At 40.0% G+C, this 13,056-nt stretch overlaps 2 protein-coding genes across 3 annotated transcripts; both read left to right on the top strand.

The window, feature by feature from the left end:
- The first annotated feature begins 1,529 nt into the window (after positions 1 to 1,529).
- On the top strand, positions 1,530 to 2,859 carry LOC144068869 (NAD(P)H dehydrogenase [quinone] 1-like). 2 transcript variants are annotated; one of them, XM_077593759.1, is made up of 6 exons: positions 1,530 to 1,696; positions 1,770 to 1,937; positions 2,001 to 2,131; positions 2,196 to 2,309; positions 2,368 to 2,469; positions 2,527 to 2,859. In XM_077593759.1, the coding sequence occupies exons 1-6, from the start codon at positions 1,693 to 1,695 to the stop codon at positions 2,824 to 2,826; spliced, it is 819 nt and encodes a 272-aa protein (XP_077449885.1). In that variant the 5' UTR covers positions 1,530 to 1,692; the 3' UTR covers positions 2,827 to 2,859. The 2 variants fall into 2 exon arrangements, with proteins under 2 accessions (XP_077449885.1, XP_077449886.1); XM_077593760.1 differs by having other exon boundaries at positions 1,539 to 1,696; positions 1,773 to 1,937.
- Positions 2,860 to 3,944: 1,085 nt separating this feature from the next.
- On the top strand, positions 3,945 to 8,700 carry LOC144068870 (uncharacterized). The gene is made up of 5 exons (XM_077593761.1): positions 3,945 to 4,279; positions 5,947 to 6,050; positions 8,133 to 8,339; positions 8,423 to 8,464; positions 8,528 to 8,700. Exons 1-5 carry the CDS (start codon positions 4,170 to 4,172, stop codon positions 8,641 to 8,643), a joined length of 579 nt encoding a protein of 192 aa, XP_077449887.1. The 5' UTR covers positions 3,945 to 4,169; the 3' UTR covers positions 8,644 to 8,700.
- The last annotated feature ends 4,356 nt before the right edge of the window (positions 8,701 to 13,056 follow it).

Below are 13,056 nucleotides of genomic sequence, written 5' to 3' on the forward strand. Positions count from 1 at the left end.
CTGCTTTGATTATTATCTCGGGGGAGCGCAGCAGGATTCCTCCAATTCTTTGCCGCTTCCTTTCAACTGCCCCATTGTCTCTGAAAACAAAAGCATGGAATCTGGCGTGACAGGTGCGCTTTGGAATGCCAGACATGATCACGCTGGACCATTTTTTTTGCACCTTTGGTACAATTTTCCATTGCAGCCACGGTGCTTCAATAAGAAGAAGAAGCCACTGGAAAATAGTGGACATTTCAGCCTGAAAATGGGAAATGACACACAAACACACACACACACACAGGACAAGAAAACAAATTGAAAAAAAAACAAAGAGAAAGGCCGTCAATGTCAAAAGTGGTCATTTGAAAACACTTTGATATGATGATACTTTGGCATTATTGTTTTTTTTTTAAATTATCCATTGAACTCGTCATTGACTGTCTTTAATGTGGTTATATTGTAAAATCGTCACCCTTGACCTCATTTGTCTGAAAGTTATTTCTCTTGTCGGAAATGTGTGTCAACGTTCAGTTAAGGTTGGGCAACGTGCTTTTTATTTCAGCACACACAAATGTTTGTCATGAGAAATGAGGAATTTCTCACACGCACAAATGATGAAGTCATTACTCTAAAACAATGAATAACTGTCTGATTTCATGGAAATACGAGCCTGGAGCGCCATGATGTCACAGGTGGGCGAGCAGGTACGCACCGGCCGCATTCAAGGCAAATAGTTTGAGCCCTTTTTCTGCGCTTTGCTTGTTTAAGCACAGAAAAAAAGGCCTAGCCTTCTCCTTCTCACAACATTCATGACATGAAAGAGCCCAGCTTTGCCCACACTTGCTCCACGGCGAGAAAAAGCTGCCGAGACAGAATTTGGCCCGGCGCCAGTGACGTTTGGAATGGAGCGCGGACACGCCCGGGGGGAGGGGGGGGTTGCCTTCCTGCCGACTTATCAGCTCCAGAGTCAATAAGGCGGAAAGGCTCAAGAGGCCAATGGAGCTGGGACGGGACCGGAAAACTCGACCCTCGTACACGCAAAAATGTATTTCGGAAGGTCGGAATGTCAATCCGTCCAATTTTAGTTAGATTAAACACGTTATTTCCATTAAACCACTAGTTATGTGTTACTTTGTTAATAGATGGGGAATTAGAAGAAATAAAACATTTTTCCAATCCAATATCCTGTTTTTGGTGTTTTTTCAGAGGGCTGGAACGAATTAATTTTTTTCTCCATTCATTTCAATGGGAAACGTCCGCTCGAGTTACGAGAACCTCGTCATACGATCTCAGTCTCGGAACGGATTACGCTCGTATGTCGAGGTACCACTGTATACTACTTCTCGTTGGCAAGTGGTCGTGCGTTATCCTATTGTGAGGACATTTGTGTGCATCATTTTGGGAATATTTTAATCAAATACTGACATTGAATCGATGGTGTTCCACAAGGGTCAATCTCAAGGCCCATTTATATTTATACAAATTTTAATTTAAAAGAAACATGTCTGTGTCTCTGTCATTTCAATCCATCCATCAGTCTATCTATCCGTCATCGTGAGGTTGCTATCTGATTGGCCGCTGGGTTAAATGCTAAGTGCCAGCACCTGGGACAATCAACTGGTCGCTTGGTATAAAAACTCCTCATTTGCCAGTTTTCAGCACAGCAGTTCTCCAGCCTCTCTGTGGGTGTTTTGATAGCCGACTTCAAACATGGGTAATGTTGAAGCTGTTTTAATTGCTTTTTGGCTTGCAACGTGTTAGTCTTTGCTGTCCTTTTTTATCTTTAGCAGGAAAGAAGGTGCTCATCGTTTATGCCCACCAGAGCTCTGGTTCTTTCAATGCTGCCGCCAAAGATGCTGTAGTTGACGTCCTCACCGCCAAAGGCTGTGCTGTCAAAGTTTCTGACCTCTATGCTATGAAGTTCAAAGCTATCGCTAACGCCGAAGACATTCAGGGTAATGTTCTTTTACCAAGTGAAATGTCTTAGTTCTTTTCTAACCTTTAACTTAACTGTACAGGTCAGGTTAAGGATGCCGAGAACTTCCATTATGCCAAAGAGACCAAAGCGGCGTGGGAGGCTGGAAAACTGACCACTGACATTACTGAGGAGCAATGCAAGCTTTCTGAGGCTGACCTTATAATTTTCCAGGTAAAAGATTTTTCACCAGGTTAGTTCACTACTACAACACTTGCCTTTTTAATGGAATTTTCAGTTCCCCATGTACTGGTTCAGTCTGCCCGCCATCCTCAAGGGTTGGATCGACCGTGTGCTCACTCTCGGCTATGCTTTCTCCGATGAGAAACGCTACGGTCGGGGTATCTTCAAGGTAAGCCTTCCAACACATGGAATCTAAAGGACAGTGATATTTCAATGTAATTTCCCAGGACAAGAAAGCTGTACTGTCATTCACGACTGGTTCTGAGGAGTCCATGTTTAGTGCCAATGGCATCAATGGAGACATGAATGTCACACTTTGGCCACTTCAGGTAATGATCTCAGGCTGGTGTGTATGATATGACCATGACTGACTGACTTTTCAATAGAATGGCATCCTACACTACTGTGGCTTCCAAGTTCTGGCACCTCAAATTTTCTGGGCTCCAGCTCACCTCCCCCGTGAGGCCAGCGCCAACCTTCTCCAAGCCTGGCGCACCCGCCTTGAGGGTCTACTGGATGAGGCCCCCCTGACCTTCACGCCCATGGACTACTTTGACGGGGAGAAGGGTTTCCGGCTGAAGCCCGAGGTCCAGCAGAAGCAGTCTACTGAGAAGTTTGGCCTCACTGTGGGTGTTCACTTGGGACTGGCTGTGCCACCCAACAACATGATGAGGGCTGGAGTTTGATGTCGGACTGAATAATAAAAACCCTTAACATAACATTGGAAATTTCTACTCATTTTCTGATTATGAATATTTTTGCAGTGTCACATTGGTCTACTATAGTAGGTTAAAAGCAATGCAATTTAACACTGTTGGCCAAAAGTACATCAATGGTTTGCATGGAGCATTAGCTTATTCATTAGTTGTGAATAAAGACCTGCTAAAAATGAAGTTTAATGGAAGCCTTGATTAAATAGTATTTGTTTTAGCTAAACAAGGCTCTATTTCGATTGGAGTGCCTAAATGCTGACTAAATTGATGTTTTACCTAATCAGATGTGCATTTTATATGGACATTACAATAACTGCTAAGAGTCTACCACTGTAAAAATTGTATTTTGCAGAATAAAAAGTAAAGCCTGCTGTCTAGCTTGGCAGTTTGCTAATTGCGGGCAACTTCAGGTATTAATTAATGGTGTGCGTCTTAACACGGCAGCTCCTTTCATTACGTCGGCTGGATGTTGTGACAGCTGCTTGCCACACTGCCAGTGAAAGTTCTAAACCATCCGATAAGGAACAAGGAGTGAAGTGCATTTAATAGACGTACTATATATTGTAAAATATATCTTGAGTGAACGGACGCCCAGGCAGGCGTCAAGCTAGATATCACATTTGTTATATTGTTCCTACAATATGAAGACATCATACAACATGTTTGTTCTTTGTTTTAAATTTTATTAAATAAAATAACCCCAAAACGCACTTTATAGTCTTAAAAATACGGTACATTATGTAACTTTTTAAAAAAAAAAATTTTTTTTACAGTAAGCCATTATTAGTGTTCATATTTATATTCTGGGGCGTTTCTTATTTGGAGAGAAACGAACACACACTGAAAGCCTTCAGGATCAGCTTTCACACCAACGTGCTGTATTGCAAATGAAGTGACAACCCCTGATAATCTGACTACCGTTTATAAATTATTTTCCAACTGGCTAACAGTGGGTGTTAATTTGAATATAAGTGGTTGGGTTTCACTTTAAAAGTAATTTCCATATAAGGATTTTTCTATGGCTAGCTAGTCTGTTAATTAACTTAATTTAGCACTTAGACCTGGCAGGATCCTTCAGGCTAGAATTGAAATAAATTCTACCTTCCTGGACAGCTTCCAGGGCTTAACAGGGAAGGAATTATGGGTCACAAAGTGTGGAATGTGGAATGAGCAACACATACAAGACTTGAGTGATAATACAAACAGAATACATGATTAGTGTGAGTAATGTCAAAAGGGTTATAGGCTATTGAAGATATATTTGACACCATCTACTTCAGTAAAGCTGGCCCCCACCACCACCGCTATTGCGACCTATGGAAGTGATGCATGTGTTTTTGTACAGGCACACAGGTGGATGTGTCAGCGTGGGCACGACACAGAAGAAGATTGCTGAGTCGTCCAGTTTTAACTGCTTGATATACAGGTAAGCTTGCAGGGCACTGGTATTTATGCTGGAATTGAACCTGTCAGGGAACTTATTCCTACTTGCGACTCCATTGTACTCATCGATCATCAAAACAAATTTGACTGATGTATTTTCTTCCTGTTTGTACCAAAAGATGTACTTGTTGCCAGGAGTGTAGGTACAGTTCAGCGTCACTGCCGCTCCCTCCATTGCCTGCACATACCCTGTCGGCTCGTTTACCCTTTGGTCGCCATTTCCTATAAGAGAGCAACTAAGGTGTCAGACATAGGTTACAATGAGAAAGGACCTTAGATGATCTTACCAAGGCTCAAAGCAGCCAACAGCACGCACAAGTGAGCAGGATTCATCTCTCTGCTCACAGTCTGCATGAATGTGAATGCTTACTTGCAGCTGGATGAATGTGGTTTTCACTTCCTGTTGCAATGACATCAATAAGCACATTGTAAGATTTCCTGCCTAGTTGAAGCAATGCCATTTGATTCTTCTATCTCACTTGAATGTCATCTATATACCCACTGTTGCTTCTGCCATAGTGCATGTTAAGCAGTTGCAGGGCTGCCAACTACTCCTGAATTTCAGGAGTTTCTCCGGAAATGCAACGCAAACTCCGGGACTCTGGACAACCTCTCCAAACTCTGGAAATCGCCCAAAATGTTCACAGAATTTTTTGGGGGAAGGAACTATTTCCAATTTAAATCCCTCGAAATTCACACCATCGTTATGGCGCATTATCATATTGTGATGACATTTGTATGCGACATTATCGAAATATTTTGAAGGGTAGACAAAAACAAACAACTCTTGATGCGTTCGTTTTGAAGACTTCGGCGGAGCGGCCATGTGGTGTCAACCCGTAGAACTACGTAAGATAAAAAAGATTACAACAAATTTAGAATTCAGTTTTGTTTGAAGTTACATTAAACGTTGAGTGTCTGTATATAGTTATCCAAGTTAATTTAAATTTGTTTGTTCGTTTACGAGTGCATTGTTGCCGTGGATAAAGTCCACTAATGGGCCCTCTGACTATAAATCGCAACTTTATACACATAGGGGTGGCCTGGCGGATGAGTGGTTAGCGCATCAGCCTCAGCTCTGGGGTCCTGGGTTCGAATCCAGGTAGGTCCACGTGTGTTGAGTTAGCATGTTCTCTGTGTGGGTTTCCTCCGGGTACTCTGGTTTCCTCCCACATTCCAAAAATATGGATGTAAGCTGATTGGACAAATTTCCCATAGGTTTTGAGTGTGATCGAGGTATTACTGGTATATAGTATGTATATCCAAACTATATAAAAGATGTGATTAATTGTCAGAAGCATTGATTGCCTTCAACCTTCATTCTTGGGTCATACTCTTCCTGACTTACCAGTTAGGCGCTGTATCTCTTCCTTTTTTATTATTGTGGCTTATAACGTGGTGTGATAACCTTTTTATTTATATAGCATCATGTTTCAGTGACACTTTAGTATACAATATACAACATGCCACATGAAAAACAATTTGATTGACTGTGACCTTTCAAGTTGTCTTCAGTACAACACGGATGGTGAATGTAAAATCCTTTCCAAAAATATTCAATAACGACGGGCCAAGGAAAAACACGATTACATTTGAAAAATTATAATTCAGTTCATTTACAATAAGCTGTGTTTTTTTTCTTACAACAAGGAACATGATGCAGAGGTGCAGGGTGTGGCCAACAAGAATGTATATTTGTGTTGTGCTGTGGTCTTTCAAGGTGTCTTCAGCGGTTGGATCTGACAATGGAAACAGTAAGATTTTATAACTTCTATGTTTCCGTATCTGCTGTTTATTTATGTAATCTTTCTTTGCTACAGCTGCATGTCTAGTGTTGTTGATTAAATCAACTTTTGTTCCAAACATGAATTACTATGCTTGGTGAGGTAGGTTTGTCCAATTGACTTGAATGACTTATAGCTCAAGTTAAAATAGAAATGTTTCCCCGTAGAACATCACAGTGAAGATTTCCGCAACTGTAGAAAATATAGGGGAAAAATCATTTTGCATTTTCAAGTATCCCTGCAACCCATGCGAGGACAGGCGGCACAGAAGGTGAACGCATGAATGTTCAATTGGAAGAAAATTGGAGGATTGCTTGAAAATGTCAATTAATTACATGATCAGATTTTTATTTCATTTATTTTTGTGTCTGAGGACCGACAAACCTTTTTTTTTACTTCTTCCATTGCTTGTTGAAGTTGCTATCTAGGTTCTTGTTAAGGAAACAACTAGTGTGTGTCAGCAAACTCGAAATTAACTTTCGGGGGAAGAACAAGATTGACGGTAGAAGATCGTAAGTAAAAGCTACTCTAAATTTTTATAATTGACTGTGTAAATGTAAGGCAAACTGGAATTAAGTGTAGGAAGTTAATTTTAATATTAAATGAGAAGGTCCAATCAGGTTTTTGTTTAAGGGTCTTCTAAGTGAAATAACTAGTATGTGACAGCAATCAATAAGTTAATCATTGGAAATGGGGTGAGCGTTAAAGTGAAGGTTTGTACATGAATTTAAAAATAAAAAGTGATCTTGTTTAGGCCTAGTGATGGGTTAGGCTTCAACAACCCTTGAGTGAGTGAGTGAGCAAGTGAGCGGGCGAGTGGGTTAGCAAGTGAACGAGTGAACGAATGAATGAATGAATGGACTAGTTTAAGTAGGCTACTGACCTAATCTGGGCCTATAATTAGATTGCATATAACTCCTCCCATATAACTCCTCTATTTTTCATTTAATTATAACAATGCTTTTGAGTTTTACAATTCTTGTTGTACAGAACCTCAGAGTGCATTAACAAGAATACCTTATCATATTGGAATAAAAGTACAGGGGTAGCCCTACTTATAGTCATCTCCACATACAAACATTCAGGTTACGAAACACCTAAATGGGAAAAAATCGTCTCAAGATACGAAAAAAATTCAAGTTACAAAATGCAAAATGTCCAAAAAAGTTAGACATATCCAAAAAGTAAACACACTTCCTGTATCCTGTATTTTATTTGAAATTTGCATGATAGAGTTGCTCTCCCATTCCTCTCCCAACACGTGGTTGGCCTCCCATTGGCTTTCTGAGAACATCCCGCTGGCCTCCCATTGTCTCAGAGGAGCTCTTATCTATGCACTCACCCTTCAAAAACAATAGAAAACGTTTTTGCAAGTGTTGGCTTAATAAAAAAAAAATCTTCTTATACTTTCATAATTTTTTATAGGGAGCCGCCTAATAGTGTAGGGGTTTTATGAGGATGCGCGATATACAAAATGAATGAATGAATTACAGTGGTACCTCAAGATACGAGCTTAATTCGTTCCTGGACTGAGCTCGTATGTCGATTTACTCGTAACTCAAATGAACGTTTCCCATAGAAATGAACTAAAATCTAATTAATTTGTTCCAACCCTCTGAAAAAACACCCAAAACAGAATATTGAATTGGAAAAACATTATTATTTGTTCTAATTTGCCGTCTATTGACAAAGTAACAAATAACTAGTGGTTTAATAGTACTAAAATGTGTTTAATAGTTAATAATTTAATTTTACTCATATCTCAAATTGCTCGTATGTCGGGGCACTCGTATGTCGCGAGGTACCACTGTATTTTTAAAGGTAAGTATTGGAACACATTAAAGCTTTTACATGTAAAATATATCTCTACTTACAAAAAGTTACAAAACCAATTCTGGAAGCAATTTATTTTGTAAGTAGAGGTACTACTGTACACCTTTTTTGCAAGATCAAAGTACGAAGATAAATATCTGTACAGTATGAGAGAATGCTGAAATGTTCCATAGTGTCGCTGTGTTGCCTTATAATAAAACGTGGTTTGGGTTGTTCTAGGGAAGGAGGTTGAGCCTTCTTTCTTCAAACTTGAGGCTGGCAATCAGACAGCTTGTCTCGCCAACGGCTTCAGCCGACACAACGCAGCGGTGAAGACGGCGAAAGGACCCACGTTCAAGGAGTCTAATGCCGTGCAAATATCGCAAGACTTCCTATACAACCAGGTGTCACTGCTACCCGCTGCAGCTAATGACTTGTGTGAGGAAGGTGAGGAGATTTTACTGGGGCTTCTCCTTTAGTAAAGTTAATCCAGTCACAACCTTCTAAGATTTGCTGTTTTACTATGACAGGTGACAAGAGACAATGGCCGTGCCAGGATGCGTTGGTGTCAGGTTGGTATTGAACATGGAACAGGCAGTATTTTGGGAAGAACTAAATGTGCATGTCTTTGGCAGACAAGAAGGTGAACCTCTTCTCCATCACAGTTGTCGCCCTTCGTCTAGTCTTTGCGAAGACACTTTCCATCAATTGCGTCATGACGCTGCGCCTGGTGTCTGGCATAGCACAATAGTCATTACATTTTTCACAACCGTACTGTCATCTTGTGCATTAAAACCAGAAAACTCCGGCTGGTGTTCTACATTTTGTGTTGTGTGTGTATGTGTGGGTTGGTTTTTTTTCATGTACAGTAATACCTCGACATACGAGTGCCCTGACATTCGAGCAGTTTGAGGTACGAGCAAATATTTATCTTGAGATACAAGACCATTTTTGATATACGAGCATACAGCCAGGTGTGGCTGCTTTTGAGAATAACATGGGCACTGTCTTTCCCGTCGCAACTCCCTCGTGTATTGTCTATACGAGCACTGGGCGTAGCGTTGCATTTTTGTGTTTTTTTTTCCCGTTAGTCAGTGCAGAATGGCGGAGGAGCTTGCTCGCTAATACGAGAGGAGTATACTCCTTCTCGTAGGCAAATGGTCGTGCGTTATCCTATTGTGAGGAAATGTGTGTGCATTATTTTCGATATATTTTCGAAGGGAAGACAAAAGCAAACAACCCTCGACTGGTTCCATTTTAGCTGCAGCTGAAAGTCAGGGTAGAGGCGGGGCAAATAGAGCCAGGAATGTTAGGGCTGCTTGATTTTATGCTTTTTCCCCCCCTGGTGTCCTGTCTGAGTGATTGCCCATTGTGTTCAGCTGTCGTTTATCCGACCCTGGTGTATTCCCTGCCTGCTCCCTCATGTTTTTCCCAGGTGTTCCTAATTGTCTCGTCAACCCATGTCAGTCTATTTAAACCCCACATTTGTTGGATCGTCTGCCTTATTTTCCTCGCCGTGTGTCTGCGTTACCTCTGATAGATCTGAAAATACAACTTCAGGAGCAGGTCAAGAAAGAGTGAGATCAATTTAAAAGTAAATAGGTTTATTACCGGACTGCAAGATGGAGAGAGTGAGCTCTAACAGTGGAAGACCGCTCAGCCTGGTGTCCTCGCAACTCTCTCCGAATGAATAGTGGGTCAGTCTTTATATAGGCAAAAAGAGTATAGTATAGTTTCTATGACAACGACCAAACTTTGGCGAAGACTGATTAATCAGTGTCAAGTCTCCATGACAATGACCAAACTCTGGGTAAGTTTCTTATGACAATGATGTTTTCTATACTTACAAAAACTGATATAATATGAACAAGCAATTCCCAAGCGACTTTGTCATTTTATCTTACAACCTCGTTCCTCGATTCCCCGTCGTTTCCCTAGTCAGGTTGGGATTTGTGATTTGATTTCGAAGTCTTTGTTATTTTCTAAGAGCCTGCCTAAATTATTAAAGTTTTGGTATGAGCACTACTTCCCTCGTTTTCGCCTGCTTCCCTGCGATTGGATCCTATTCCTCGAATCCTCGCCTCGACGTCTCCCCAAAGTCGTAACAAGAAAGGTATAAAATTTAAAACAAAATTAGAATTAAGTTTAGTGTAAGGTTAGATTAAACTTATTTTTGAGTGTGTCTGTATCGAAATCCAAGTTCATTTAAATTGGTTTATGTTATGTTTCCAGCGCGTTGCCGTAATTTTAGTACTATTAAACATCACAACCACTAGTTATATGTTACTCTGTTAATAGATGGCGAATTAGAACAAATCAACATGTTTTTCCAATCCAATATCCTATTTTGGTGTTTTTTTCAGAGGGTTGGAAAGAATTAATTTGTTTTTAGTTCATTTCTATGGGCAACGTTGATTTGAGATACGAGTAAATCGACATACGAGCTCAGTACCGGAACATATCAAGCTCGTATCTCAAGGTGCCACTGTAATTAAAATTTAGCAAACACTCCGCTCGCCCTAAGTTATGCTTACTAAACTGACAAGCTTTGTGACTTCAGATGTACACCTGATTGTTTCGAAGTGAAAATTTTTTGAGGCAACATTCTCTAGTTTGAGACAAAATGTTTGCAAAGTGCAGCAGAGGCTTACATTGAAAACTTAAAGGTGTATACCAAGCTATTGAGGTAAAAGCTTACAGGTTTAATTAACACTTCCAATAACCTTATTGCAGGCAGACAAATAAAGGAGTGTTTTGAATGCATACATGTTCAATACGTATACATTTATTCATTCATTTTCTGAACCGCTTCGTCCTCATTAGGGTCGCTGGAGCCAATCCCAGCCAAATAGAGGCACTTGGGACTCAGCTGATTCTGGGGGAATGGGTTTCCAGCCAATTGAATGACACAATAAAACGGAAAACATGTTCAATCTCATACCAAGTTGTTGAACCAGCCTTCCATGAATGTTTCTGCGATGTGCGAAAAAACTGGAGTACATGGAGAAAAAAAACATGCAAGCCCAGGGAGAACATGCAAACTCTGGACAGAAAGATCCCAACCTGGGATTGCACCCTCAATCTCAAAACTGTAAAGAATTATATTTTTTTTTAAATAAAAAAAAAAAAACAAAGACCATTGTAGCACACAACGATCAATAATGAGTTGTTAAGTAAATAAGTCATAAATTCTGGTTTTACATGAGTGAGACGTAACAGGTGTTGCATGCACATCCGCATAGAGAGTGGAGACTGTAAATTCTGCTTCATTTTGCGATTTCGTTTAACGAACATTGCAAAAAAAAACAAATCCAAGCAACTCAAGACATCGATGTACTTTGTACATATGAGTGGGTGGGGGTGCACACACATGCACAGGTTGTCTTCGCTGTTCTTTCCACAGGAAGACGTTACCATGGCGTCTGCACCACAGATCTAACAATTATGGTTTCTCTCTCTAAAAGTCTGCAGGATGTGTCTTTTGGTAAAGAAATTGAGCTCAAACAAAATGAATCACCTCACAACCCCTCTTCAATGTTTGGATTTTTACGAGAGGCCTGATTTCCTAATTCCGTATTATTGCCTATGTAATACTTGCTCCACTTTCAAGATGTATGTTTTAACTGACACATATAGAGAATGTGAAACCAATTTCGTTATACGCAGCTGTGTATGATGACAACAAAGGCTTTTGATGATTTGATGATGACGATAAAGCCTATGTCTGAACAGAAACAACTGTAGAAGATGCTATTATAGTTTGCTGCAATAAACACCCGGCTGGCATCTTCAAATTGGTTGGTTTAATTTGGGTTACCGAAGTGGGTTGATGGATTTGGGCCAATACTTTCCTGTCAGGTGCAGTGTGGCTTCCATAGCACACTTTTGCACTCAGACTCAGGATGCTGTCTATAGTAGCCCTGTACAAGTTGATCAGAAGCTGAAGGTATCCCAGGGAAGAAGAGCTTTTGTCGGGCCTTCTTCACCTGGTGGTGTGTGCGCCTAAACCAAGTGAGCTCAGACGTACTGTGGATTCCCAGGAACTTGGTGTTGTCTACCCACATTCCTCCTTATTCCTCCTAGATTCAATATATCAATTATTTTCATTAAAATGTATCATGTTTGAATAACACTCAATATTCTTATTGGATTTGCTAGCAAATTCAATAGACAAAAACTGCTCTTAGGCATGTGTTTAACTGTGAAGACATATTTTCCAAATTATTTACATAAAATTATTGATTATTTACTTTGTAATTTCCTAATTTAGGCTCTACTAATTCGGATAGAATTGTGAAGTAAATAAAACGACAACTCAATTTTCTTATACAGTAATACCTTGACATACAAGTGTTCCAACATACGAGAAATTTCAGATAGGAGGAAAATCCTGAGTAAATTTTTGCCTTGAGATACGAGACAAATTTGAGATATGAGCACACCAGATGGTTCCCGCTTGTGAGTCGGTGGTAAATTGGAACAATAAAGACGTTTTTCCGTTGTGACATCCTGTTATTGTTTTTTTTTTAGGATGGAAATGGATTAATTTGTATTTTGTTCATTTCTATGGGAAGAATTGACTTGAGATACGAGTTAATTGACATACTAACTCGATCCCGCAGTAAGCTCTTATCTTTAGGCATTACTATATTTGAATCGTGTGGATCGATATTGCACATTAAAAAGTGTAAACAAGATTTTCAGAATGCAAAATACAATTATACTTCGATTACAACGATCTGTCATACAGAAATTGATAAAGCAAGCAAAGCCGTGATTGGCAACTGCTTATCACACCACATTTGCGTCTTTTAAGTCGATCCTTACGGCTAAATCTCTGGCAAGAAGTGGAGCAGGAAAAGGGTTTCTGACCGTTATGGGTAATTGGGTTTTTAAGATATTCCTGCCACAAATTGAGCAAAAAAAGGGCTTTTCTCCTGTGCGGGTTGTTAAATCTTCTTTTCAGGTTCTCTTATGTGAAAATGTTGGAACATTATCTGCGCCTGGAAAATGTTTTTGAATTGTGTAGCTTTTTAATTGGGCTGTTGTCGCGAATCTGTGGCCACAGACTGAGCAGGAAAACATTGTTCTTCGGTGTGGGTTAATAAGTGTTTTTTAAGCTTCTCCTTTGGGAAAATGTTCGACCACAAACTGAACATGAAAA

The sequence above is a fragment of the Stigmatopora argus genome, chromosome 23, assembly GCF_051989625.1.
Source record: "Stigmatopora argus isolate UIUO_Sarg chromosome 23, RoL_Sarg_1.0, whole genome shotgun sequence".
Lineage (NCBI taxonomy): Eukaryota > Metazoa > Chordata > Actinopteri > Syngnathiformes > Syngnathidae > Stigmatopora > Stigmatopora argus.

Excerpts from the sequence above, each read along its gene's own strand:
- LOC144068870 (XM_077593761.1), top strand. The coding sequence starts at position 4,170 with ATGGAAGTGATGCATGTGTTTTTGTACAGGCACACAGGTGGATGTGTC. Across the intron at positions 6,051-8,132 it reads TGGATCTGACAATGGAAACA|GGAAGGAGGTTGAGCCTTCT; the intron begins GTAAGATTTTAT and ends GGGTTGTTCTAG. Across the intron at positions 8,340-8,422 it reads TAATGACTTGTGTGAGGAAG|GTGACAAGAGACAATGGCCG; the intron begins GTGAGGAGATTT and ends TTACTATGACAG.
- LOC144068869 (XM_077593759.1), top strand. Across the intron at positions 2,310-2,367 it reads ACGGTCGGGGTATCTTCAAG|GACAAGAAAGCTGTACTGTC; the intron begins GTAAGCCTTCCA and ends GTAATTTCCCAG. Across the intron at positions 2,470-2,526 it reads TCACACTTTGGCCACTTCAG|AATGGCATCCTACACTACTG; the intron begins GTAATGATCTCA and ends ACTTTTCAATAG.